General features: G+C 38.0%; 1 protein-coding gene across 1 annotated transcript in view; it reads left to right on the top strand.

Annotated features, from left to right (window-relative positions):
* The first annotated feature begins 213 nt into the window (after positions 1–213).
* The window catches only part of exoc1l (exocyst complex component 1 like), a 36,552-nt gene continuing 9,611 nt past the window's right edge, over positions 214–27,154 (top strand). Inside the window, exons 1-2 of the mRNA XM_028803015.2 lie at positions 214–524; positions 1,582–1,712. Of these exons, the coding sequence (XP_028658848.1) occupies positions 404–524; positions 1,582–1,712 (252 nt within the window). The 5' untranslated portion in view covers positions 214–403. The remainder of the gene's footprint in view (positions 525–1,581; positions 1,713–27,154) is intronic.

Raw genomic sequence — 27,154 nt, 5'->3', positions numbered from 1 at the left:
ACTGAAGCATCCAAAGTACTATGAAGAATGGCTATTAATGACATGGCTTCGTTTATGATTGCATTATGGCCTTAATGGAGGGCTAAAGTAATCAATACGTCACCATGCTTTCAGTGATAATAATGGAATTTAAATGAGGCTTCAGTAATGTCTTGTTCAAAAAAAATCTTGATAAATTGCTCAGATGTGGCTGGTATATGTTCCTCCTGGGAAGTATTTACAAAAAGGAAAGACATTAATCTTAATAAATCAAGAGTGAGCTTCTGTATACATCACATCTCAAGAAGCATTCACATAAATACTCAAAGCTAGTGGATACTGAAGAAAAAAATAATACTATAAACAAATTTCTGTTAAAAAAAAACATTTTTTATTTTTGTTACATTTTTTGGTGCATACACTAATGTCATCGTTACTTAAGGAGGAAATGCAAAAACGGTTGTTTAGACCTGATGGACATCGACTGGATGAGTTTATTGAACTTGTTTATTCGACACAAGGGAGATATTTTCTGTGTGTTGCAGGTAAGAAATTTACACTTGTTGAATTTTAAACCTTTTTTAAAAAAAATATTTTTTTATCCACTGTATTTTTCCCTGTAAATTATTCAGTGAAAAATAAGGTTATGAATATCATTAAATGCAGTGCTGTTAGCTTGGGGACAATACATTTAAAATGTAGATTTAATGAAAAGTTTTATATTTTAACATTTTTTATGTACTTTTTACTTGCCAAAATACCAAAAAGTATAGAAATAATGACTTCCATCTAATGGTTTATTTTCTTATGGCTTATTCTTTCAGCTCAACAATAGATAAAACTAAAAATAATTTGTAAATTTGACAGTGAACCTGTCTGTTCTAGTACAATTAAGGCTTTGCAAAAGTTTACATATAAGATTTATAATTACTCTAATTTTTTAGTCTGGTGTGGACATATTTGGAGTAAAAAGATTTTTATTGACATTTCATTCATTCAGTTCTCTGAACTGGTAAAAATCTATATTAAAATTAAATTGAGAAATATTTTTCATGATTTATGTACAGGTTTAGTGGCAATTAACTTGTATATGAGCATCTAGTTATTCATTCATTTTTTATTACAGTCGCTGCAAGCTTTATAATCACATCAGCAACCAAGGAAATGCTCACTAATATCTAAAAACTGGAATTTGTTTATCATGCACTCTATAATGAAACCATCCAAAAAGAAGAAACTTTTCAATTGAGCAGAATTAGCATATACTGTAGGTCAGTTTACCTATACAATGATTAAAGAATTGTATTAATTAGATAGATAGATAGATAGATAGATAGATAGATAGATAGATAGATAGATAGATAGATAGATAGATAGATAGATAGATAGATAGATAGATAGATAGATACTTTATTAATCCCAAGGAGAAATTCACATATGTTCCCTTAATGATATTTATACTCATCTATAGACACAAGCTAAAAATATATATTTGACAGTAAAGGTGCACTTCATAAATGCTTTTGAAAACCACTCAGAAGTTAACTTTTTAAGAATAATATAATATAGGCTATAAATGTGATGTGTTTTTATTATTTTTAGTGACAAAAACTCAGGAAGTTGAAATTTCTTTGGTGAAATACATCCGATCAGAGGTGGAGGACAGCTATGAAAAACTACAAACCTGGTTACTTAAAGATTTGGTGCTGCTTGATGGAAGAGAATCAGATACAGTAAGCATGAACTGTTCTTGGCTTCTTGACTAAAATGTGTTTCTTTGTGAATGCATCTTTGCTGTGCTCTTATGAAAGCAGTTAAGTGCTGAAAACTGAAAAAAATGCAGTTTTCTATTCCAAACTTACTAAAGAAAGAAATCGGCACAGCACAATGCCTTTATTGAGCTTACAGTGCAGTACCAAGGATAAGTCTTTCTGTAACAATACATTCATTGTTTAGCAAAGTGCTGTTTTAATATCGTGTTTTAAATGGTATCATAAAATGGCCCTTCCTAGAACTGCAGCTTAGAGCTTGTGTGTCTCAATGATCCTTACAGCTGTGTTATCATGGGTCTTGTATTCCTGATAAATTTCCACTGGGAAAATTGTTCAAACAAGGGGGCTACACAAAGTGAAATCCAAAATTAGGCTCCCACTTTATTGAGCCTTTCTCAAAACAGGGTTTTCAAGACCCACTCCTTGAGCCAGTTCTAAGGGTCACATTCACTTGATAGCCACTCATACAAGTATGAGTATGAGTGAGTGACTGAAGTATGAAGTAATGCTGACTGAGGCAAAGTGCCTTTTTGCTGTCAGTTAACTGTCAAACCCTGCATCCTCCCCAACCACCCCAACAAACACATATGCATGACCCGAGATTTATACTTACTAGGCATGAGACTGGTTACAAAGCTGTATTGAACCATGATTTGTGTTCACCAGCCGTTTAAGGGTGGGGATCAAGTGAAATACTGGCCAAGCATGTGTGGCAGAGATGTGGATATACTAGACTACAAGGCCACTCTTAAAAATAATGATTCTTTAATGGCATTTTATGTTTTTTTTACTGGGTTGTATGGTTCCTAATAGAACTATTTCTTGAGAAAGCACCATTTCATTCTGGGAAGGGATCTTGGCATATGAAGTTGGTTCTTTTGCTTTGAAAAACTTCCTAATATGTAAAAAAAAATGGTAGGCTACAGAACACTAACAGATTATGAAAGCCTGGACTTGTGTTATTGTATGCACTAAGAGTTCTTTTAAAATTATGATTTATTGGTATTTCACAAATCTGTTACACCATCTATTCATGGATATTAACTGTATGGAGCCTGTTATGAAACTAAAACAATAAAGGTTCTTTCTGAAACGTTCATAGGGATGGATCTTTTGGCATCCAAAAATAGATCCACTATGGCATCGCTCTGAAAAACCACTCAGGCACCTTAATTTTAAAAAAGTGGAGAACATCGATTTACTGGTAAGGAAGGAACAGGAGCTAACATACAGGACTAAAAAGTTGCCTCTAAAGTGAACTAAAGATTTCCCATAATGAACAAAGTTGTAGAAAGAAAAACGTTATTCCTTGTTTACACCTAAGAACTATTCGGAGAATTTCATTGTTTGTCTAGTAAGTATTTAGCCGTACTAAAAGACTTAAACATTCACATAGGGAAATAAGTCAGGAGATATAACTGGGGATAACAACCTGCATAGTCAAAATCTAAGTGGAGAACTGATATTGGGTGTCGATGTGTCTCCTCAGAATCTGCACTGAAAAAGGGCCATCAATTTAACTATCTGCAAATCACATAATGCTTTAGTACGTACCTTATGAAGAAATAGGAAAGTATCAATTCACATATGTTTCACAAAACAGACAGTAAGATCTTTTCCGAAGGAGAATTCAAATTTGCGAAACGTGAAAATCACTAATAAAGTTTTTTTTTTTTGGTAGTGGTAGAAATCAAGTAATATTATTTCCTAAAACCTTGTCTATACTTTCACATTTATCTATGTTCTTTTCCGCAAATTTATAAAGCATGTAATACATAACCATCCATCCAGCCATTCATTTTCCAACCCGCTGAATCCGAACACAGGGTCACAGGGGTCTGCTGGAGCCAGTCCCAGCCATAATACATAACACGCCGGTAAAATCAATTTTATTCAGTGTCTCCCATTTATATCATTCCAGAGGAGTTTAGTACTTTTTAAAAAAAATGTGACATGTTGCATATTTTCCACAGGAAGAATAAACACATCATCATTCACATTACTCTGTTTTCTGAACAGAAACACTAACTACATGGAAAGTGTTCTATAACAGAACGCTCCCACCCACTCAAACCATTATCTAGCTAGCACCTTATCCTAGTTGGGAATTTACACACTTCCAGGAATTTTTTTTCACTATAGATCTTCATTTGAATAGCAAATAAAAAGTAAACAAAAGTGGAATTAATGTATGAAAATGCTTCCAGATAGGAAGTAAATATCTTTCATCTGGCGTGAACAACACACATTTCGCTGGAAGCAAAATGTAATTATTTTGCATATTTTTTTTGCAGAGTAAAATTTGAGTTTTGTTGTGAATTCGTTTTAGCCCAAATTGTTTTGCTGATCACTAATAATGACACAGTACCTCACAGAGTCAGAAGGAGCATAACGATAGCATAAAAACCCACCATTACCTGAAGATTGATCTCTTAGGAGAGATGTAATATCTTTGCTGAGGGACTACTTAGTGTCAGCTTCCCTTCCCAGCAGCTATAATCTCTCAGACAACACAGCTATGATTCGTACTTAGGATTCTGGGAATCACCAGCAGTGATTTCTACCACTCAGTTAAGCAGCCAGCTGCCGACTAAGTTGCTTACCTTTGACAGAGGTTATTGCAAGGATGCACATTTGATGGGACATACTGTATACACAAAAGCAGAGGCATAGTGACAGGACAATGAGACAGGCAACTGGGAGAGGGGCCCCAAGGGCATCTGTTTACATAAGTACTCATTGCAATGACAAATATGTGAGGACCCCCCTTGAAGAAAAGTATTGACACACTAGTGCATCATAGTTGGAAGTCCCCCTAAGGGGGAACCCAGTGTCTGCTGCAGAAGTGTCTGTGATGAATGTTACTTTCTTAGTAATGTTAAATGTAATCAGTGCCAATTTCATAAATCAGGATGTGAATTTACATGTCTGGAAGCAAAAACTGGATTGACTGGGTTTGTTTAGCCCAGGGTTTCTTAAACTATGGTCACAGGTTGCCACCTTTGGTTCAGTAGTTACTATTGTAGATAATGTAAATGGGTAATGGTGGGTTGCTCCGGATTGATTAAGCAATTGACATTGCTTCAAAGATTGTCCTTGAGTTCCCCTCCACGGCCAATTGTGTATCATTCTCCATGGGAGAACACACTAACGATCATCCAGGCATTCAACACAGACACTCAAAGGGAAGATTGGATTGTGATATAAAAGTTTAGAAAACACTGGTTTAGGCAATTTTCCCACTTTCTAATTTGTCAGTTTTTAAGAATATAAGAAATTTGACAAACGAGAGGAGACCATTCAGTCCATCAAGTCTGTTTGTTTAGCTAACAGCTAAGCTGTCTCAATATCTCATCCAGATTCTTCTTTAAGATTGTCAGGGATTCGGCTTCAACTATATGTCTTTTTTCCAGCAGTCTCACAATTCTTTGTGTAAAAGAAGTAAGTGCTTTCTGGCTTCAGTTTTACACGCACTACTCCTTAATTTTCACTGATGTCCTTGAGTACATGATTTAACCTTAAGATGAAAGAGTGTTGCTGGATCTACTTTATCAATGCCTTTGAGGATTTTAAAAACCTGGATTAGTTCGAGACTAAACAGGTTTAATTTTTTGAGTCTGTCAGAGTAGGACATGTCCTTAAGTCCGTTGAGGCACTTGGTTGCTCTCCCCTGCACAGCTTCGTGCTGCTATGTCTTTCTTGTGCCATTTTGACCAGAACCGAACACTCCAGATGCAGTCTTGCTTGTGCATAAAATTTCTATTATGTGCACTTTTAATTTATTTTTTAAATATTATGATGTGCAATTTTTGTTTATTTTTTATTACCATGTGCACCTTACATTTATTTACTTTTTTATTTATTTAGATTTTTAAAATTGACTTTATTCTGTTACTGTTGTTTTTCTAGTTTCTACACAAAGATTACATTTATTGCAGTATTTTATTTATATAATATTCTTATCACAAAATGAAAATAAAGGATTTGTGTTTAATAACTGATCAGTGTTGATCTTATTACTTTGGACTTTGTGCTAAAATAGTGCTCATAAATTTTACCACATCGAGATTTAGGGGAGGAAGAGTTGGAGGGACCCATGGAGTTTTTTTTTGCCTGGTGCCTCCTGAGTGACCACCAGAAACACCTCTGCACAAAAGAACAACATAATTGAAAAGGTTACAAACTGGCTGCTACATATTCATCCATGTCAAAACTAGTTTTTTTTTTGTTTGCAAGTAAAACTGAAGTCACTAAATGCAAATTAATAGAAACTTAGATGAAAAGAAAAATTTGAGGTCTTTATGTGCTCATTCTTACCTGCGGAACTGACATAATCTGAGACAACTGTAACATGAGAACTGCCTGTATCATCTTTTTTTGGCTGCTCCCATTAGGGGTTGCCACAGCGGATTATCTTCTTCCGAATTTTTCTGTCCTCTGCATCTTGTTCTGTTACACCCATCACCTGCATGTCCTCTCTCACCACATCCATAAACCTTCTCTTAGGCCTTCCTCTTTTCCTCTTTCCTGGCAGCTTTATCCTTAGCATCCTTCTCCCAATATACTGAGCATCTCTCCTCTGCACATGTCCAAACCAACGCAATCTCGCCTCTCTGACTTTGTCTCCCAACCGTCCAACTTGAGCTGACCCTCTAATGTACTAATTTCTAATCCTATCTATCCTCGTCACACCTAATGCAAATCTTAGCATCTTTAACTCTGCTACCTCCAGCTCTGTCTCCTGCTTTCTGGTCAGTGCCACCGTCTCCAACCCATATAACATAGCTGGTCCCACTACCGTCCTGTCGACCTTCCCTTTCACTCTTGCTGATACCCATCTGTCATAAATTACTCCTGACACTCTTCTCCACCCATTCCACCCTGCCTGCACTCTCTTTTTCACCTCTCTTCCACAATCCCCATTACTCTGTACTGTTGATCCCAAGTATTGAAACTCATCCACCTTCGCCAGCTCTACTCCCTGCATCCTCACCATTCCACTGACCTCCCTCTCATTTACACACATGTATTCTGTCTTGTTCCTACTGACCTTCATTCCTCTCCTCTCTAGAGCATATCTCCAGAACTCCAGAACTGCCTGTATAAGGTTACTTAAAAGAATACCAAATAAAGAAATGCCTTGGACCATCTTAGCAAATGACATTGTAGTTATGTTATATTAACAGTGTGTACATATTAGACATTTAGGTACAGAAAGGTTCTGATCTTAATTTGATGATGAGTTGTTCAAATGCAGAAAGGAGACATGGCAGAAAGATGTTCAATACCTGTCATAGAAGCGCATTTAAAATTTCCCCTCAAGATTTACCTGACTACTTCCCAAAAGCTAAGAGTATATACCTGTGGCACTGGAGGGAGCATAAAACTATGAGTGGATGAAATTTAGTGAGGTCAAAGAGAATTACTTTTAGGCAATATCAAAGAGTTTCTGACAAAATAGTTGATGATTTATGAAGGAGAAGTGAGACAATGTGTGGCCATTTTCAGCTAAGGAGGAGACATGTCTACTTGCATTGCATTGTAGAGGTCCTAAACCTCATGGAGCTGTGCTCCTCAGGTAAAGCAAGCCTAAAAGCATCCTGTAGAACTGGATACAATGCATATATATAAGAGGCCATAGTGGTGAGTGAAGTCTAGGATAAAAATCCTGAAATCTTTGAAAGTTGTCGTTACTGTAAGTTTTGGTGACTTTTCTTCTTTAGTATATAAGAGGAATGAGTGCTCTGAAAGTAACAGAATAGGGTGTCTGTCCACTTTTTAAAAAGGAAGACATTAGTTTGATCTAGTTACCTGTTAACTAATTCTCATCTGCCATAATAAAGTAGTTGCCAAGCTTCTGGACCTTCCACCAACTTAATAAACCTCAGGTCCAGGACATGTGGTCATGGCATCTTGTTGAAGGAATGACAAGATTATGGAGTGTAAGGAGCACTGTTGTATGCCATTTATATTCTGAAAATGCATAGCAAACGCTATGTTTGCTTCGTTGGCATCATATTTAATGCAGTTAAAATTGGCATGTACAGACTAGCCAGAACTCTACATGTAGCAAAATACAGCCAGAATGCAAACGAAGGTTGCAACTTTGTCATTTAAAAATGAAAATGTCTTACCTATCTAAATTTGAGGTGATGTTCCTATCCCAGAAAACAATGGCTCATATAGGTTTTGACCACCTGGGGGGCATTGTAGCACACTAAACCCCAGACATAACCTTCCAGTGTGGTTCTTTACAGTGGCTGGAGTGCCAATCATGCCACCAATCTCCAAGCTTTTCCTGTAAGTTGGAGGACCTACTTGCAGGGTTGGATGCAGATTAATCTCATACCCAGGACAAAGCAATTGCAGGTTAAGGACCCAATGGAGTAGAGTCACTTCTGGCGTTTATGGGATTCAAACCGGCAACCTTTCCAGCACAGATCCCTAGCCTCAGAGCCACCACCCCGTTCAGTTAGGGTAAGCTGCAGATTTAATGAGAAGGTATCCTGGTTGCTTCCACAGCTCAATTATAGCCAACCCAAGACACTCTGGTGAAATTGGCGGAATTGCATCTCCCAGTTGTCAAAGGAATACCTGAACATTCTACCAAAAAAGATGAAGTCACCTGGCCAACTAAGCCTTTTTCCAGAGTGACTCTCACAATGAGAATCTTTATATATAATACTCTACCGTGGCTGTTTGTTTGTCTGTCTGGAATTTTAAATCACCTGTATCTTGCAAACCATTTGACCTATTGACCTGAAATTTGGCACACATATACTATGTGACGTCTACTATCCCCTTTCGGGGTGATGATTGACCTCTAAGGTTATTCCTCTTTTTATTTTTATTATATTGTAGAATCAACTCTCGGCAGCAGCCAGCAGAGCAGCTGTGTGGGGCATGCGTACGGGTGTCGTTCTCATCCCTGCGACCTTCGCCATCACTTCCCCTACCTCTTCATATCTTAAATCATTCTTGAGGCAGATTGAAGACTTCAGTGCCAGCTTAAGTGAAAAAATTTTAAAAAGCGTACTAACTAATTGCAACACAAACACTAATTTAATCAGTTTTAATGCAAACAGATGCCAACGAAAGAAAAGAAGAAGCGGGCCGCTAGGGTAGAGAAAAGAAGCGCATCAACCACTGAGCAAACGAATGCTAAACTACAGAGAAAGAGTATGAAAACTATGAATGCTCAAGTCAAGTGTATTCACTTCACGTTATCGTGTGCCGTTACTGGTAAGATATAAAACAAGATGAGATCATAAAATGATGAAAAGCAGAGTGCATTCGCATCATTCTGATAAAAGTACTGTAAGTAAATCTTTCTATTAAATAGCCATTGCAAAACACTGGACTTATTTATTATTAATCCTCTATTATTTTTCTTCTTTCTTCAGTGGACTTTGAAGGTTTCTTATCAATAACCTTCTCCCAGTAATATGAATTATCTTTATACCTGAAGATCTAATCAATTCTTCATAATTATATTTATTATTCTCTCTGTTAATACAATTACTTCAATGTCTGATCATCATTCTGTTTAAATGGTATTCTTATTAAAACAACTTTGCTCCACTAACATGTTTAGAAGTACAATAAAGCAAATCAGATTTGAATAATAATCATACAGTACATAACCTAAATTTGCCAAAAATGCTCTAGCAAGGATAATGTGATGGCTTCCCTATTTTGCAAAGAACAGACTTGCAGTAGTTACTCAAAAAAGTAATTCATTACAAAATACTGCTTAATGCTGTCAAATTGTAACAGGATTACATTGTTAACTAGTTTACTTTTACATACATTGCTCTGTAAACCCAGGTAATTATGCACTATTTGAAAAGTTCAATGATGACATCCTTTCAATATTCAATAAGGAGGGAATAACCAATAACAGTGAAATTAAATTCAGCATTTAAACAAGTAATCTACATTACTAGCATTAGCATTGTGTCGTTTCAAATATATAAACCATCCAGCAGATGCCTTTAGTTCTCAAAAAGAATACTTTAGTTACTGCAAATATGCATTTATTACTATTTACTCTTATGTAACGAGAAACCCAGCCGCAGGGGATGCACAAACCAGTGTGGTTCTTCGTGCCGGTCCCAAGCCCAGATAAATGGTGAGGGTTACGTCAGGAAGGGCATCCAGGTGTAAAATTTTGCCAAATGAATATGCGGACAACAATACAAATTTCCATATCGGATCGGTTGAGCCCCAGGTTAACAACGACCGCCACCAGTACTGTTAGTCAACAGGGTGCTGGCGGAAATTGGACTACTGTTGGCCGAAGAAGAAGGAAAAGAAGAGGGTGGAGACGTGTCCAGAGGCAAGAGGAGAGAAGGAAAGTAAAGAGAGTGGAACTGAGGGTAGGAACTTTGAATGTTGGCAGTATGACTGGTAAGGGGAGAGAGTTAGCAAATATGATGGAGAGAAGGAAGGTTGATATATTGTGTGTGCAAAAGACTAAATGGAAGGGGAGTAAGGCCAGGTGATCGGAGGTTGATTCAAATTATTCTATCATGGTGTGGATGGGAGGAGAAATGGGGTAGGGGTTATTCTAAAGGAGCAATATGTCAAGGGTGTTTTGGAGGTGAAAAGAGTGTCAGACAGAGTAAGGATTATGAAGCTGGAAATTGGAGTTGTGATGATGAATGTTGTTAGTGCATATGCCCCGCAAGTTGGGTGTGCAATGGATGAGAAAGAAGATTTTTGGAGTGAGTTGGATGAAGTGATGAACAGTGTACCCAAGGGACAGAAAGCGGTGATTGGAGCGGGTTTCAATGGACATGTTTGGTGAAGGGAACAGAGGAGACAAGGAGGTGATAGGTAGGTATGGTGTCAAGGAGAGGAATGAAGAAAGTCAGAGGATAGTGGATTTTGCCAAAAGGATGGACATGGCTGTGGTGAATACATAGTTTAAGAAGAGGGAGGAACATAGGGTTATGTACAAGAGTGGAGGAAGATGCACACATGTACATTACATCCTATGCAGAAGAGTCAATCTGAAGGAAATTGAAGACTGCAAAGTAGTGGCAGTGGAAAGTGTAGTTAAGCAGCATAGGATGGTGGTCTGTAGGATGATGCTGGAGATCAAGAGAGTGAGGGTAGAGCCAAGGATCAAATGGTGGAAGTTGAAAAAGGAAGACTGCAAGGTTGAGTTTGGGGAGAAGGTGAGACAGGCACTGGGTGGTAGTAAAGAATTACCAGACAGTTGGGAAACTACAGCAGATGCAGTAAGGGTGACAGCAAGAAGGGTGCTTGGTGTGACATCTGGACAGAAGAAGTAGGAAAAGGAAACCTGGTGGTGGAATGGGGAAGTACAGGAAAGTATACAGAGGAAAAGGATGGCAAAGAAGAAGTGGGATAGTCAGAGAGATACAGAAAGTAGACAAGAGTACAAGGAGATAAGGCACAAGGTGAAGAGAGAGGTGGCGAAGGTTAAAGAAAAGACGTATGATGAGTTGTATGAGAGGTTGGATACTAAGAAGGGAGAAAAGGACCTGTACCGATTGGCTAGACAGAGGGACCAAGCTGGGAAAGTTGTGCAGCAGGTTAGGGTGATAAAGGATAAAGATGGAAATGTACTCAACAGCGAGGAGAGTGTGTTGAGCAGATGGAAAAAGTCCTTTGAGAGGCTGATGAATGAAGAGAACGAGAGAGAGAAGAGGTTGGATGATGTGGAGATAGTGAATCAGGAAGTGCAACGGATTAGCAAGGAGGAAGTAAGGACTGCTATGAAGAGGACGAAGAATGGAAAAGCCGTTGGTCCAGGTGACATACCTGTGGAAGCATGGAGGTGTTTAGGAGTGATGGCAGTGGAGGTTTTAACCAGATTGTTTAATGGAATCTTGGAAAGTGAGAGGATGCCTGAGGAGTGGAGAAGAAGTGTACTGGTGCCGATATTTAAGAATAAGGGGGATGTGCAAGACTGTAGTAACTACAGGGGGATAAAATTGATAAGCCACAGCATGAAGTTATGGGAAAGAGTAGTGGAAGCTAGGTTAAGAAGTGAGGTGATGATTAGTGAGCAGCAGTGTGGTTTCATGCCAAGAAAGAGCACCACAGATGTGATGTCTGCTCTGAGGGTTTTGATGGAGAAGTATAGAGAAGGCCAGAAGGAGTTGCATTGCGTTTTTGTGGACTTGGAGAAAGCATATGACAGGGTACCTCGAGTGGAGATGTGGTATTTATTTATTGATAAAGACACAGTTAACCTCAATACAATCCATAAGTAAAAGCAGCTATCATATAATTAAATAAAAAACATATCTCACAAACAAATGTGACAGCATCATAAAATCAATGTACTGCAAGACTGCATGAAAATTGTGCACATGTGCAGTGCAAAGGACTCAAAAAGAGAAACCATACTTGCCTCCTCAAACCTTATGCCAGCCTTTCAAGACATTTATGATATTTTCTTATTATTTTCTTAGAAACATTTGCAATACAAATAACAAAATTCTAGTTAAGTAAGTAACTGCAATGTGGTTAAGAATATTTAAACTTTAACACAATAAAGTAATTTACAACTGGGAACTGTAATTAGATTACGTTATCATGTTGCTTAGTACTGTGTTACCACCGACTCCATAAATGGTATCATGGTAGTAGAGGTCCTGTATAGGGCAGTATGGGATTGCAGGTGCCACTATAGGATATTTTGTATTGTATGTTTGCAGTGTGACCAAGAAAGGTAACAGGAAGAGACACAGGTACATTGGGCAAGAACTATGACTTGGAGAGAATTATTTAATTACCCCCCACCCCAGCACTAAAGGGCAGGTGATTCAGCCGGAGCTGTAACATCTAGACCACACAGTATAAACAGGAGGAACCGATAAAAGGTCACTAGACCTTCTCTCTCTGGTTGGTGGTAGCACAGGGCTCTTACTTTAGCTAAGGCAGCTAGTGCAAATTTGCTTTTTCAAACATAAGTCCAGAAAGGGCTGGCAACATGTCCAGATGTACCATCAGGGTGACTTGGGTGCGCACCTGAGGCCCTGCTCACAAAAAGGCCTTAGCATATGTGAGAAAAATATGTTTAATAACAGGAAAAGTCTGCAATACAGCACTCACAGCAATTTGTTACCTAGCACACAGACCCCAGCCCCTCTGCGATCCTCACAATTATAAGCCTATCTAATAAAACCATAAGATTTTAAAAGAAAAATACAAGTGTGCAGGGCATGATCAGAGCATTTGCCTTAAAGATCACTTTTATGAGACGGTACATGTGATGTGTTACCATGCCGCAAAATAGAAAAAGACGAATGGATGGTTGTTTAAAACGAGGATCAAGTGGTGCAGTGAAATATTTTGACTGTTACCCACTACTATGGCAATCACAGTACAGTGATCCCTCGCTATATCGCGCTTCGCCTTTCGCGGCTTCACTCTATCGCAGATTTTATATGTAAGCATATTTAAATATATATCGTGGATTTTTTGCTGGTTCGCGGATTTCTGAGGACAATGGGTCTTTTAATTTCTGGTACATGCTTCCTCAGTTGGTTTGCCCAGTTGATTTCATACAAGGGACACTATTGGCAGATGGCTGAGAAGCTACCCAACTTACTTTTCTTTCTCTCTCTCTTGCGCTGACTATCTGTGATCCTGACGTAGGGGGTGTGAGCAGGGGGGCTGTTCGCACACCTAGACGATACAGACGCTCGTCTAAAAATGCTGAAAGATTATCTTCACGTTGCTACCTTCTGTGTGCAGCTTTTAAGTATGCTGCACGGTGCTTCACATACTTAAAAGCTCAAAGGGCACGTATTGATTTTTGACTTTGTTTTTCTCTCTCTCTCTCTCTCTCTGCTCCTGACGGAGGGGGGTGTGAGCTGCCGCCTTCAACAGCTTTGTACCGGCGGTGCTTCGCATACTTAAGCCAAACAGCCCTATTGATTTGTTTGCTTTCCTCTCTGTTTCCGTTGAAGAGGAAGATATGTTTGCATTCTTTTAATTGTGAGACAGAACTGTCATCTCTGTCTTGTCATGGAGCACAGTTTAAACTTTTGAAAAAGAGACAAATGTTTGTTTGCAGTGTTTGAATAACGTTCCTGTCTCTCTACAACTTCCTGTGTTTCTGCGCAAATCTGTGACCCAAGCATGACAATATAAAAATAACCATATAAACATATGGTTTCTACTTCGCGGATTTTCTTATTTCGCGGGTGGCTCTGGAACGCAACCCCCGCGATGGAGGAGGGATTACTGTAATGTGTCTGCTGAGAATATGTTACCAAAACTGTGCTGGTGGGGACTGAAGTGGTACTGTATTTTCACAATATATATATACATTACAATGATTGGATGAATGTGTCCAGAAACAATTTGTCATTCTATAGTAAAAGAAAATGTGTTTAATGTACGTCAAGGGGATCATTTTAACAGTTTAAACAGTAAAAAATGAACTGGGATGCTTGAGGCATCTATCTTTGATGTCTTGCAGAAGCTACAGTACATGTAAGGATTCTCTTACATTAATGTCAAGCAATGGATTTTCATATGAGGTGAAATTACGAAATTGAAATTATTGTCATGGAAAATGAATGAGTTAAATGTTAGTGTAAAGGTATTTGAAATGCTGAATCTATTAGAATTAGTATTTTATAACCAGGAGGTGAAAGGAAGTTGTCTGTTGTGTTGTGACAGTTTACTGCTTACAGGGTTTTAATATTATACGATGAAATAAGATTATTCTTATTTATGTTAAACTAGAGATGTAAAAAGTAAATATCTAACCTAAAATTCTAATAGTTCACCATTAAAATTTTGTTCCCTGGCTGCTACAGTGAAAACACCTTCAAAAGCTAGAAAAATTATAAGCAACTTCAATGTGAACCATAAAATTTGACTAATTTTGTTTTGGTACTTGACATAAACGTTTGTGTCAGTGTTGGTTGTCAAGTATTCCGAAATATTGTCATTAAAACTCCCTTTCACTATTTTTTGTGTTCATTTCTTCAATTAACGGTAGTGCTGTTACTTTGAATTGACTACAATATGTCTACAATAAAACACGAGGTAATACAGTTGTGAGAACTTCTTCTCAGATGCAAGTCCAACAATAACTACCTTAGGATGGTGGATCTTCCTGTTTTGAACACTTCTGGCAGGAAGGGGCGAGTTCAGGTGGGTGGAAACCGGAAGTGCCATCATTTGTGGTATAGCCATCAATCTTTCAGTCTGCAGAGGGAGGAAGACAAAGGATATTAGCACACAGCACCAACCCCTGGAGTGGTGGAATATTAACAGCACCAGAACCTTTGAGCTGTTCCCCCATATGCACTAGTATAAAACATTTACATGAATTCCATTAAAATTAGGGAGAAAACAGTTCTGTGCCTTTTACCTTCATGTTATTTAGTATTAATTGATAATGATGCTTAATACCCATAAGGCAGATGCAAAAGCAAGACTGCAAACACATTTAAAAAAACGCCAGTCCAAAAATCATGCTCTTTGATCTGAGTATACATTTTTGAAATCTTCCATCTTGTGTTGTACATATAGACCAAAAAGATCATTCAAGAAAATGCAATATTACAGAAGTGGAACCTGAGTGAACACGCATTACAGTTTTTAAATCATTACTTTCTTAATTCAAGGAACAAAGTTATCCAACACCCTTCTCACCCAAGTGAAAAAGCAATTGTCCCCATACTTGGATGCAGCACCTTCAATAAGTTAAATGCTTCCTAAAATTTTATATCAGTCTTTTACAGGCTCCAGACAGGTGTGGGTGTGTGCTTAGTAGATCACTCATTCACATGCAAATGTGATTGGATCAATCAGGTGCCACATTCACACCCCTGAGTAGGTAGAGGACCACAGCTACACCCAGTTGGGCAGGATATAAAGGAGCCTACATGGCAGAGGAGGACATGGACAATTATAACAAAGAGCAACCAGAACAAATAAGGATCAGATAAAAGAAAAGACAAAGAGAAAAAAAAATAAAAGACAGGAAAAGAAGAAAAAGTTCAGATCAACAAGAGAGAACTGAGGTTACGATGAAAGGCAAGATGGTGAGGAGCCTGTGTCATCCGGAAATGAAGCAGGTGGTTGGGAGTATGTCTCAATGGAGCAAGCAGCAGGCCTGCACTCGAGTGCAGAGTTGGAGAGGGACGTTCCTTAGAGCAATTCAGAGGAGTAGGAGTGGACACACTGTGTGGCGTTTTACAGATAGATGCCTACAGATTGGCAACAGGAGACGTGCTTGGGTTTCAGAGGAGTGTAATTCAAATGCCAACGGACTGGCGGTGTGCTCCATACCCGTGTTTAATGGAAAACTGCACCTGTCGACGGGCAACTCCTCATGCTGCAAAGTCCTGATAGGATAAATTGAGGAGATGCCAGATTTATAGAGTGAGACGCTCATGTTTGTTTCTAAAGGAAGAACCTGCCTTTGATTTTAACCTTGTTTTATGGGATCTATTTATTGGATTATTTATTTATTGAAGATCAGTTTTAACACTGCACTTTTTGAACACTTTTAGAATTTAACAAAAGCACTGATCAATTTTGCACCGATCCTTTGCTGAACAACCACGTAACTCAGTGGTTCTCAACCTGTGGGGCGGGCCCCCCTAGGGGGGCGCGAAGTAACAAAAAGGGGGGCGCGAAGATGTGAAAAAAAGTAAACAAGAATCGAAAATATGAAAAATACATCTATTGAAACCAAAACAAATTAACTTAAACTACATTCTGATACTAGAAAAAAAATATAGAGTTAGATAAATGTCGATAAAAGTTAAGTAGGTATAATAAAATATGCATCTATGATATATCATTAATTAAAAAAGAACAAATTGATATTAGTGGGCTCCTTTCAAAAAAACATTAGGGGGCGCGTTTAAAACTGTTATGAAAACACGGGTCGCAAATAATTAAAGGTTGAGAAATGCTGATGTAACTAATGCATTGTAAGTATCATTAAAAAGAAAAGAAGCTGTTGTTAAGGTCTTGTTACGTAAGAGCAAATGAGTAATAGGTTCATGTTTGCAATACCTGAATTAAAGTGTTACCTGTCTTTTTACTTTCTCGTATACAAAGTATAGGGAATGTATTGGAATCATCCAAAAATTAGATTTCGAGATTTTGATGAATCTCAACATTTTAGACCTCCTTGAATCCGAAAATCCCATTTTTGGAATTATGTCTGTGTGTCTGTCTCTGTGTGTGTGTGTATGTAAACACGATAACTTGAGTACATTTTCACTTAGGTCAACCAAATTTTGCATACAAGTATTAGGTACAAAACGTAGATTTCTATCAACTTTTGAGCTATTTCTGCTAAACAGAAGTCGTACTTTTTAATTCATGAAGTGGCAGAGTCCGATGTATTCAGCTTTACTTTTATAATAATTGTTCAATATATTATTAATTTGATTTGGTTTGTTGTTGACAGTTCTTTAATGTACATAATATAAAAATATAATAATTGTCTTGCAGTTTACTCCTCAAATATCCATCCCTATATCTGAGTATAAGACAAAGTCCAGGGGAGACCACTCCCGATTTTTTTACTATGAACCTTCTTGCACTACGGTGACCGAATTCACCAGGAATATTAGAGCAGTTTGGTTGTGCAGTACTTTATGCATCAGTTTCACTATCCATGTCAACATCTGATTACCAATTCACATTGTCATCACTATTGCTTCATTCAACTAATGATTCAGTTTCAGTTTGTTCTTAAAAATTGGCTTTACAGCTTCTCGTTTACATACATTGTTTTTGTTGAATGTGTTACCATAGAGTGTCAAAAAACATGATTTTATTTTGCAGTATGATGTTATTTCATTCACAAGATGGCAGCAGAATACTGTCTTGAATGTTGTTTGGGCTTAATGCTCCATTTCTCATCAAAATATCTTTAACATCTACAGTATATGTTCCCATTAGGTGAGATTATACATCGGTATGGTCTAAGCTTCCACCGCTATGCCAATGACACACAACTTTATATAAGTGTTGATGCAACTGCACCATCTTCACCAATTGCACTAACTGACTGCATTCGGGAAATCAATCTATGGATGACAGCTAATTTTTACGACTTATTCCTGATAAAGTAGAAATCCTATTGGTTGGTACCAAATCTGTCTTCTCTACCCTTCGTGGGCTAAAAATTGATATTGATGGGATCTTGTTTGAACACTCAGCATCAGTCTGTAATTTGGGTGCCATCTTCGATCAGATCCTTACTTTCCAACCACACATTAGGTCAATGGTACAGACAGCTTTTTTCCATCTTTGCAACATTGCTCATCTGCATTCTTTCCTCAGTGTGAAAGATACTGAAACACTCATTCATGGTTTCATCACTACCCGTCTTAACTATTGCAATGTATTGTTTTGTGGCCTCCCATCTAAATATATCAATAGATTACAGTATGTTCAGAATTCTGCTGCTTGTTTACTTACACACACTAAAAAATCTGCTCACATCACTCCTGTCCTCTATGATTTGCATTGGTTACCTGTTTCTTCAAGAATCAAATATAAAATTATTCTCATCACCTTTAAAGCCCTTCATGGTTTAACCCCTCATTATCTGTCTGAGCTACTGCTTCTTTACACTCCTACCCATGCATTAAGATCATCAGATGCTAACTTACTCACTGTACCTAAATACAGGTTAGTAACTGTGGGTGGCAAAACTTTCAGTGTGATGGCCCCTAAAATTTGGATTGCTCTTCCTCTCAGTCTTCGTAAGGAAAAATCTATTATTCATTTCAAACTCCTGTTAAAAACACATTTTTTCAATGAGTATTATTCGTTTTCTTGTATGTAACTTCTATTGTCTTGTGTAAGAGATCAGCCTCGGCACATACAGACACAGACTCCCGATGTACAAAAACACACACTGTTTATTATACACCATACACAATATCATGCACAAACCACCACCGCTGCCGCCGCCGCCGCTGCTGCTGCTGCTGCTGCTGCTGCTGCTGCTGCTGCTGCCGCCACCGTAAGCTCCATCCTCTTCCACCTGACTACTGCTCCGGCTCCTCTTATAGCCCAACCGGAAGTGCTCCAGGTGGTAATTAGCCTAATTAGGCTGTACTTCCGGGTGTGGCTGCATCACAGCCCAAACGGGTTCGTTAAATCATTCCACTCGCCCTGGGAGTGGCCGCGGAGCCCAAAAGGCATGAGCTCCGGTGTTCCACGATTGTGTCCACGATACTGCCCAGGAGGGCTGCTCTCTTGCGCCCAGGGAAAGATAGTGCCCCTCTCCCGGTCCGTCCTTCTTCCAGGCGTCCTGGTGGGGCAAGATCCCTGGTCATCTGCCACACTTGTTAATGTGTTTTAATTGAATTGTAAAGTGTCCTTGTGTGTATGAAAGGCACTACATAAATAAAACTTATTATTATTATTATTATTAAAATCAGTTAACCCCTAATTAGAATCAACAATTTTACATAGAATTCCGAGGTTAATAATTTCTAATTACACTCTGGTTTGGCAGGTAGTTACTGAGTGATTACAGAGTAACTACAATGTAATAATGTTACTTAATCTAAAGTGATGCCAAATGTTTACCTCATTTGTTGTTATATGGCTGTTCCACTGAGCACTAATCTGAAGATGGGAGGCAGACATGCTCTATATTCACTTGCTCTCCTATTTCACTTCTTGTCAGTTCCTGCATGTATGCATACAGCAACCATCCTGAAACATGTCAATTAATGTTATACAGTATGTTTTAGTGTCAGACCCATTGCTAAACACTTTATACTGAATTTAAAAGTAACTAAATTAATGTAAAATGAAACAATAGCTTAAAGAAATCTCATTTTATTTTCAAATCAAAATATATATGTGCCAGGTTAATGGGCAATTCTAAATTATCCCTGTTACTACAAGTATTGGCATGTGTCCTGTGATGCCCTCTATATTACTGGTTTCTAGCTCCTAAAGCTCTGACTATGTTAGGTGAGACCCAAAAATGAACAAATGAAATGAGTCACACTTAGACACTTTATAAATAGGCCTACATACAGGTACTGTATAATAGTAGTAGTAGTAGTAGTAGTAGTAGTAGTAGTAGTAGTAGTAGTAGTAGTAGCATTGAACAGAGTATAATTAAACTCTTTATTGCATATAGTGGTTTAGGTGGAAAAAAGAACCAGTGGTACTCCAGGTTTTTCAGCTTCCTTAGCTAACTTCCCACTGTAAATATAAAAAGTTAAAAATGAATAGATGTTCCCCTCATACATAGCAGCTGGTTAAGGTGTGTGACATTATAGTACAGAGAGGTTTTGAAAAGTTCTGGTACTACATACTGGCGAATACTGGCTGATTTTAAATGCTCCTGGTACACATTGAATAGTTCCTGGTACTCCAAAGAGGAAAATATTGAAGTGCTGGTGCAAAGTACCGGTGAGAAATAATCCACTTCAAGCACTGCTTGCATGTAAAACAAACACTCACTAGTGGCATAATATAAAAGAATGTGTTAAAATACATAACTTCATTTACATTTTTTTATTTGTTTGAAGCTGTTATCAAAGCTGACTTACAACATTGGAGATACAACTGGCTACATTTCTTTTTCAATTGAAGTACAACGAGGTGAGGTCACGTGTGCATGGTCACAGTGTCAGTAGGAGGATCTGAACCAACTGCCTCAGGGTTTGAAGTCCGAATGTCTTAACCACTATGCCGTAATGCCTGCTATTTATTAGAAAGCACACAACAGCTTACCTGATGTTCCCCTTTATGCTCCCAATTCCTTATCTTTGTAAAAAAAAGAAAAAAACTGAAAAACACTCCAGTATGTATATCATATAAGCCACCTATCAGTTACATTATGTTGGGCATATTCAGCATTGTGATACGTCATCTATTGAAATGTATTTTGTAATACATGTAGTTATAAAACGTCTGTTATTTTTCATTACAACAGCTTATTTTTTTAGATTATTTATTTATAAAAGCACATTTAAAACAACAGAAGTTGCACCAAAGTGCTATTCAAAGAAGCATTAAAATAAACACAATACAAACCATCATACAGAAACAAATTAATAAAACAACCAATTGAAACATCCCCCACAATCTTATTATACACAGTGAAAGGCAGAAGAAAACAAGTAGGTCTTAAGCCTCCTTTTGAAAACCTTCATCGAAGATGAAGACCTGATGTAGAAAAGCAGGTCATTCCAAAGACTAAGAGCAACAACTGAGAAAGCTCCATCTTCCCTAGACTTCATGCCAAGATCTTGGAACTACTGTACAAGGAGCAGTTGTCCAGATGACCTCAATGTTCTCTGTGCCACATACAGATGTATTTTGGAGTAAGATGATGCAAGGCTTTATAATTAAACAGCAAGATTTTAAAATCAATGCAACACCTCACCAGTAGCCAGTGGAGAGAGGCTGAAGTAGGGGAGATGTTATCCTTTTTTAAAAAATTTAGCTTCAGTGTTTTGAACCAGCTGAAGGTGCGACAGAGCAGGTTTTGGCAGTCCCACATATAAGGAATTATAATAATCTACCTGAGATGTAATAAAGGCATGAATGACTGTTTCCAAATCCTTCTGTGATAGAAAGAACAGAAATTTGCCTCAGTTGGTGAAAACTGGACTCTTCTACTGTGGAAATTTGGTTTTTAAAACGTACTGATGACTCAAAGATGATACCTAGGTTTCTGACATCATTATGAGTCATTGCTGCCAAGGAGCACAACTGAGTGCCGATTTCAATTGCAGATGTGGTAGGACCAAAAATAATGACCTCTGTTTTATTTTCGTTTAACTGTAAGAAATGTTGTGACATCTAATATTTAGTATCCTCAAAACATTTCAACAGCAATTTTACAGAAGAAGTGATGTCACAACTAACTTTGAGGTACAGCTGCATAACATCAGCATAACAGTGATACACGACATCATGTTTGTAAAAGATGGCTCTAGGGGAGCAGATGAAGGGAAAACAGAAGAGGAGCCAGGATAGGACCATGTGGGATGCCTTGTGTGAAAGGAGCTGGCTGAGAGAAGTTCCCATCTATGTTAACAGACATAGATCTACCTTTAAGGTAGCACTCAGACCATTTCAATGTACAGCCTTGAATGCCTACTTCATTGTCATGCCATTTTAACAGAACCCTACGGGTTCTGAATCCCATCCAACAGACAAATGTTAACACTACTGTTGACAATCGTGTACCAAATGCTGTAACTGAGGCGACAGACAGGCTGACACTATAATCGAATGAAGGAAAATTGAAATAGAAAAAATACAAATAAAAAAGAGTGATAGGAGGAGTGCTGATCTTATCTGAGTCCATTAAAAATTGTGGTCATCAATAAATCATGAAAATAGACAACACATATCACCTGTATATAACTGATGCAACATTAACATGTTTTATAAATGTATTTGGTGTTTCATTTATTATGTAGATTATAATTTTGGGGTTTATTGTAATTAAGTTCAATTTTATTCTTGTCCCATTTTATCCTTTGTTTATGCGATGCAGTAGGATGCATCATGTGACTACATTTGTCGCATCTTTGACATCATAGGAAGTGACAGTATAAAAACGAATGTGTTTCTTGTTTATTTTATCTCTCAGTGGATTCATGCCTCGAAATCAAAATCTTCACTTCTATTCCAATTAGGTCCTAGAAGTGGTTTTTGTTTCTGGTTAATTTTAAAACCATTTTGCTCTCAAGGTTTGTGTACCTTCTGTTTTGGTGCTTTGACCTTGACTTTCCTAACTGCAAATTTTGGCTCATTTCCTAGTCGTTTCATTTTCATCAAACAGAAATCCTCAGACACCTTATATCTCATAACACCTGTAAGACCAAGTAGAGGGAATCACAGTAGCAGAAGAACAATATGCATTCCAGTAATATCTGGCACATCGATGAACATAATGAGAGGGACAAATAATTCTATGTGCCATAAAGAGGTCATGTGTTGCAAAGTTTAACTGAGGGAGATAGTTCAAACCTCACAATTGTAATGGTTAATATCTCTTCACCATGGCAATGATATGACTGTCAAATATTCCAAGAGCAAATACACTGAAAAAACACAGGACCAGAGATTTATTCCATCATAAAATACCCAGTTGTTCCCTTACAAGCAATCCCAAGGGACATTTGTCAGTGAAAAGTTTCCCTGAAGAAACAACCACCTTGCTACAGCACTAAAGCACTATCAACACTACATTTGCCAGGTTCCAACAAGCATTACACCTACCAGTCCATTGAGAGGACAGTGGCAAGCCCACCAGACAAAGAACATTCAGACATAGATAAGTACGAAAGTGGAGCCTCACTCTCTGACCACACCAAAGGTGCAAGACACAATGAGATAGAGCTCACGGAAGGCAAGTGTAGAATGGAGTGGTGTGGTGGAGTAGCACCAAGATGTCCAAGTGTCCAAACAAAGTTACAACAATAACCCAGGGGTATATTGAATGGAGAATTTAAAAACAACAGAGAAGTAACAAAGACACGGTTTGCACCAGTAAGAAACGACCAGCAGGTACACACAATGTACTTTCACAGGGAATTTCACAGGAAATTTAACAAAGTACATAATACTATCAAGCCACACTGCCAATTTCCATAAGTGACAATGATAATACAAGTGGAACACAAACAGTAACAGTGCACCAGTGGCGGTGGTGGAGCAGACATCCTTATGAACTGCAGCCCAAAGTCCTAACCACTAGTACATACTATCAGCAAAAGTATGTAGAAAGCAGTAAATAAAGATAAAGAAGAGAAGTCAGCAGAATAGGCCATCAAAATGGAGCAAGGACATATCTGAACAAGTGAGAATCAGAAAAGGAAAATAAAGAAAGGAAAATACTATGTTAAAACTCCATTCAGATACAGAGATAACTCTTCCAACTCATCACACTTCACCTCATATCAGTTATATGGAGCTTTAAAGGAAACTCTGCGAAAGATGGTACATTTGGAAGGCCTGCGGAGAGAGTCTTCTCTGTTTGACTTTGTAGCTTCTAGGCCTGGGACCATTTTTATTCATTTTGACAGTTTGTCTGATTTTAATCAAGTTGGCCAAAAACTCAAAATCGAGGAGGGGGTAGCCATGGTTTTGTCATCATGTTTAGCCTTCCTTACGCTCTGAAAAATATGTCATTTTCCAATATATCCCTTTATTGACTCATATTTTTTTCTTCTTTTAAACACCTCTAATGGGGTCTGATTGCATTTCTGTGCAGTAAATTTAGTGCACGGTGATGATGTACAGTAATTACTCCTACTTTCATGTTCAAAGTTGTTAATTTTCTGTTACCTTTTCCACTTTTCTCATGTAGCATTTATCCATTATGTACTTAACCTACAATGCATCGCTCTCATGCATTTTTCAATGGTTAATAATTTATGGTCCTTTCCCAAAGCCTATTAAATGCACTTACCAAGTTCACCAATGTTTTGTTCTTCTATTCTGCAGTTTATTATGTGTTTTTGCTCTGTTCCTTTTGTAGACAAGTCATTAGTGCAATCTCTACAGTATTTGACACATTTAAATGCCACTCTGTCCATCCAGAGACACATTGGTATGATTCTGAAAACTTTTTACAGGCTCATAATAAGCAAGATAACAAATGTAACATTCTTCATCATTTGAAATGTTCAAGATGTGCTCCTGCATTTTAATGATACTGAAGGTGAGTCATCTTGCCTTCATGTACCATTATGAAGAAATAATGTTTTAAGTGTTTTTATGAACTAATGTTTTATGTATTTAATATAACATTGTCCAGCAGTGCTTCCCGATTGTGGTTCTAAGTGTAGCCGAAGGTCTTAAGTGTGCCACTGTGATCTGCGAGTTTAATTCCGCATAACATTATTTTACATTAAGATTGGTAAATGAGACCATGAATAGACAAAGCTGAAGCATTTAAGCGATGTAAGCGAGCTGACAGGAAAAGAGTGAAACAGAGATAAGGACAGGCAAATTGAGCAGCACAAGAAGGCTGTTAAAAGAGTGCTGATGTGCTCCTTGTTAGGTGATGATCAGCTCATGGTCAGCAGTAACTTTGTTTTACTTAAAATTGAACTGTGTTAGCAAAGATGAAATCCCATATCTGGTAATTGCGTGTTCTTATGTTGGAAAAGTGTAAATGTGAGAAAAGTATAAAAATTCTGGCAACTGCCCTGAAAGCTCAAACTCACCCACTGACAGATGGAAGACATCACTCCTGCCCATGTCTAGGACCGTGCCACACACTGTCGTGAACAGGGAGTCCCAAAAATACTTCCAAAGTTGCCCAATGAGAGGGATTACCAGGAAAACCCAGAAACAAAAAGAGCCTTAAAGAATCTTTATAAAATAAAAGATTTATTTATAACAAAAATATTCTGTAGCACTGCGGTGGGTTGGCACCCTGCCCGGGATTGGTTCCTGCCTTGTGCCCTGTGTTGGCTGGGATTGGCTCCAGCAGACCCCCGTGACCCTGTGTTCGGATTCAGCGGGTTGGAAAATGGATGGATGGATGGATGTATATTCTGTAGCACATGAAGCACCTTAGAGCATACAAGTAATTGTCTGTTAAGACAAGGCAATGCACGGCAAGCATAGTTCTCAAAACAAAAAATCAAGGAGAAGCCAAAAACAGGGCACAGTATCAAAAATCCAGAAAATCACATTAAACACAAAAGAAACACAAGTAAACACTCCACTCCCTAGCACATTTGAAATGAACCGCCAGGAACTATGGGAGACCCTCCAGATTTACAGGGTGGAGGGCAGTTCCTAGTGGTAATTGGCAGGTGGCCTTGCCTTTTGGGGGACCATTCACAAAACACATGGGACATGCTCAAGACATTTTATAGCCACAGACAATAACAATTGATTAATGCACATAATTAAATAAAGAATCATTAACATAAATAAATGGCAAAAAAATGGACAAAACAAACAAGAAAAACAACTTTGAACCCCCATCCTGGGGAGAAACGCTGGCTAAAATGTGACACCCACTCTCTCGAAGTGGACATAGCCAACTTCCAGGAACTCCATCGTGCTTTGCCAGTAGCTTCCTTTAACAAATTATTTATTAAGGCATCAGCTAAAATTAAAAGAACCTACAGTAGGTGTATCCTTTATTTAGTGTTATTTTTCTTTCTTCATCCTATAATTACTACTATACCACTATGGAAGGATATAATATTTAATTTCATATAATATGTATATTACAGTGTTTTAAAATATATATTACAGTGTTTATAATATAAATTACAGAGTTTACAGTGACATTGTGCATTGTACTGCTCACAGTGCAAATCAATGCAAATGCAGTTTCTTCCCACAATGCAAATCACATGAAGAAATCCATACCAAATATATCTATACAATATATATATATATATATATATATATATATATACAGTATATATATCTATATTAATAAAAGGCAAAGCCCTCACTGACTGACTCACTCACTCACTGACTCACTCATCACTAATTCTCCAACTTCCCGTGTAGGTAGAAGGCTGAAATTTGGCAGGCTCATTCCTTACAGCTTACTTACAAAAGTTAGGCAGGTTTCATTTCGAAATTCAAAGCGTAATGGTCATAACTGGAACATATTTTTTGTCCATACACTGTAATGGAGGAGGCGGAGTCACGTATCGCGTCATCACGCCTCCTACGTAATCACGTGAACTAAAAACAAGGAAGAGATTTACAGCACGAGTCGCACGCGGGAACGAAGGTAAATGACGTTAATTTTTGACTGTCTTTTAATACTGTGTAAGCATACATATTAACACATGTGCAATTAAACGTGTGCATTTACGGGGTGATTTCTCAGGCTTAAAAGCTCACCTTTTATCAAACGCGGGGAACAAAGGTAACTGACGTTGTTCACTGTCTTTTAATACTGTGTAACCATACATATTAACACATGTCCAATTAAACGTGTGCATTTACGGGGTGATTTCTCAGGCTTAAAAGCTCGCCTTTTACTAAAAAGGGTAAATGCAAAACTATTTTCAATCAGTTTATTGAAACGCTCCCGTTAAGGATTGCAATAACATATTCGCGAGATAAAAGAACGAAGTAGGGGGAAATGGAGGAACAGCCGCAAACAGCGAAGAGCAAAAAATTAATTAAACAATTGAGAACGGAGCGAGTTAAGCATACAAGCATGTTCATAAGGGAAACAAACCACGGTGTAAAACGTAAGTTTAAATAAAGTTTATAGAAACGCTCCCGCTGCGGATTGCAATAACATATTCGCGAGATAAAAGTTTAATGAGAAGACACGAGGTATAAACGAACCACACGCCGTGGCGCAACGTTAGGGGCAACAGTTTCAACCATTCTATGATCTGCTTCTCGCAACTGAAAGACGGCACATGGCGGATGTTAGCCGACTTGCTGAC

This window comes from Erpetoichthys calabaricus, chromosome 5, assembly GCF_900747795.2.
Source record: "Erpetoichthys calabaricus chromosome 5, fErpCal1.3, whole genome shotgun sequence".
NCBI lineage: Eukaryota > Metazoa > Chordata > Cladistia > Polypteriformes > Polypteridae > Erpetoichthys > Erpetoichthys calabaricus.
Note: the sequence above shows the minus strand (reverse complement) of the source record. Positions and strands in the feature narration are given on the sequence as shown.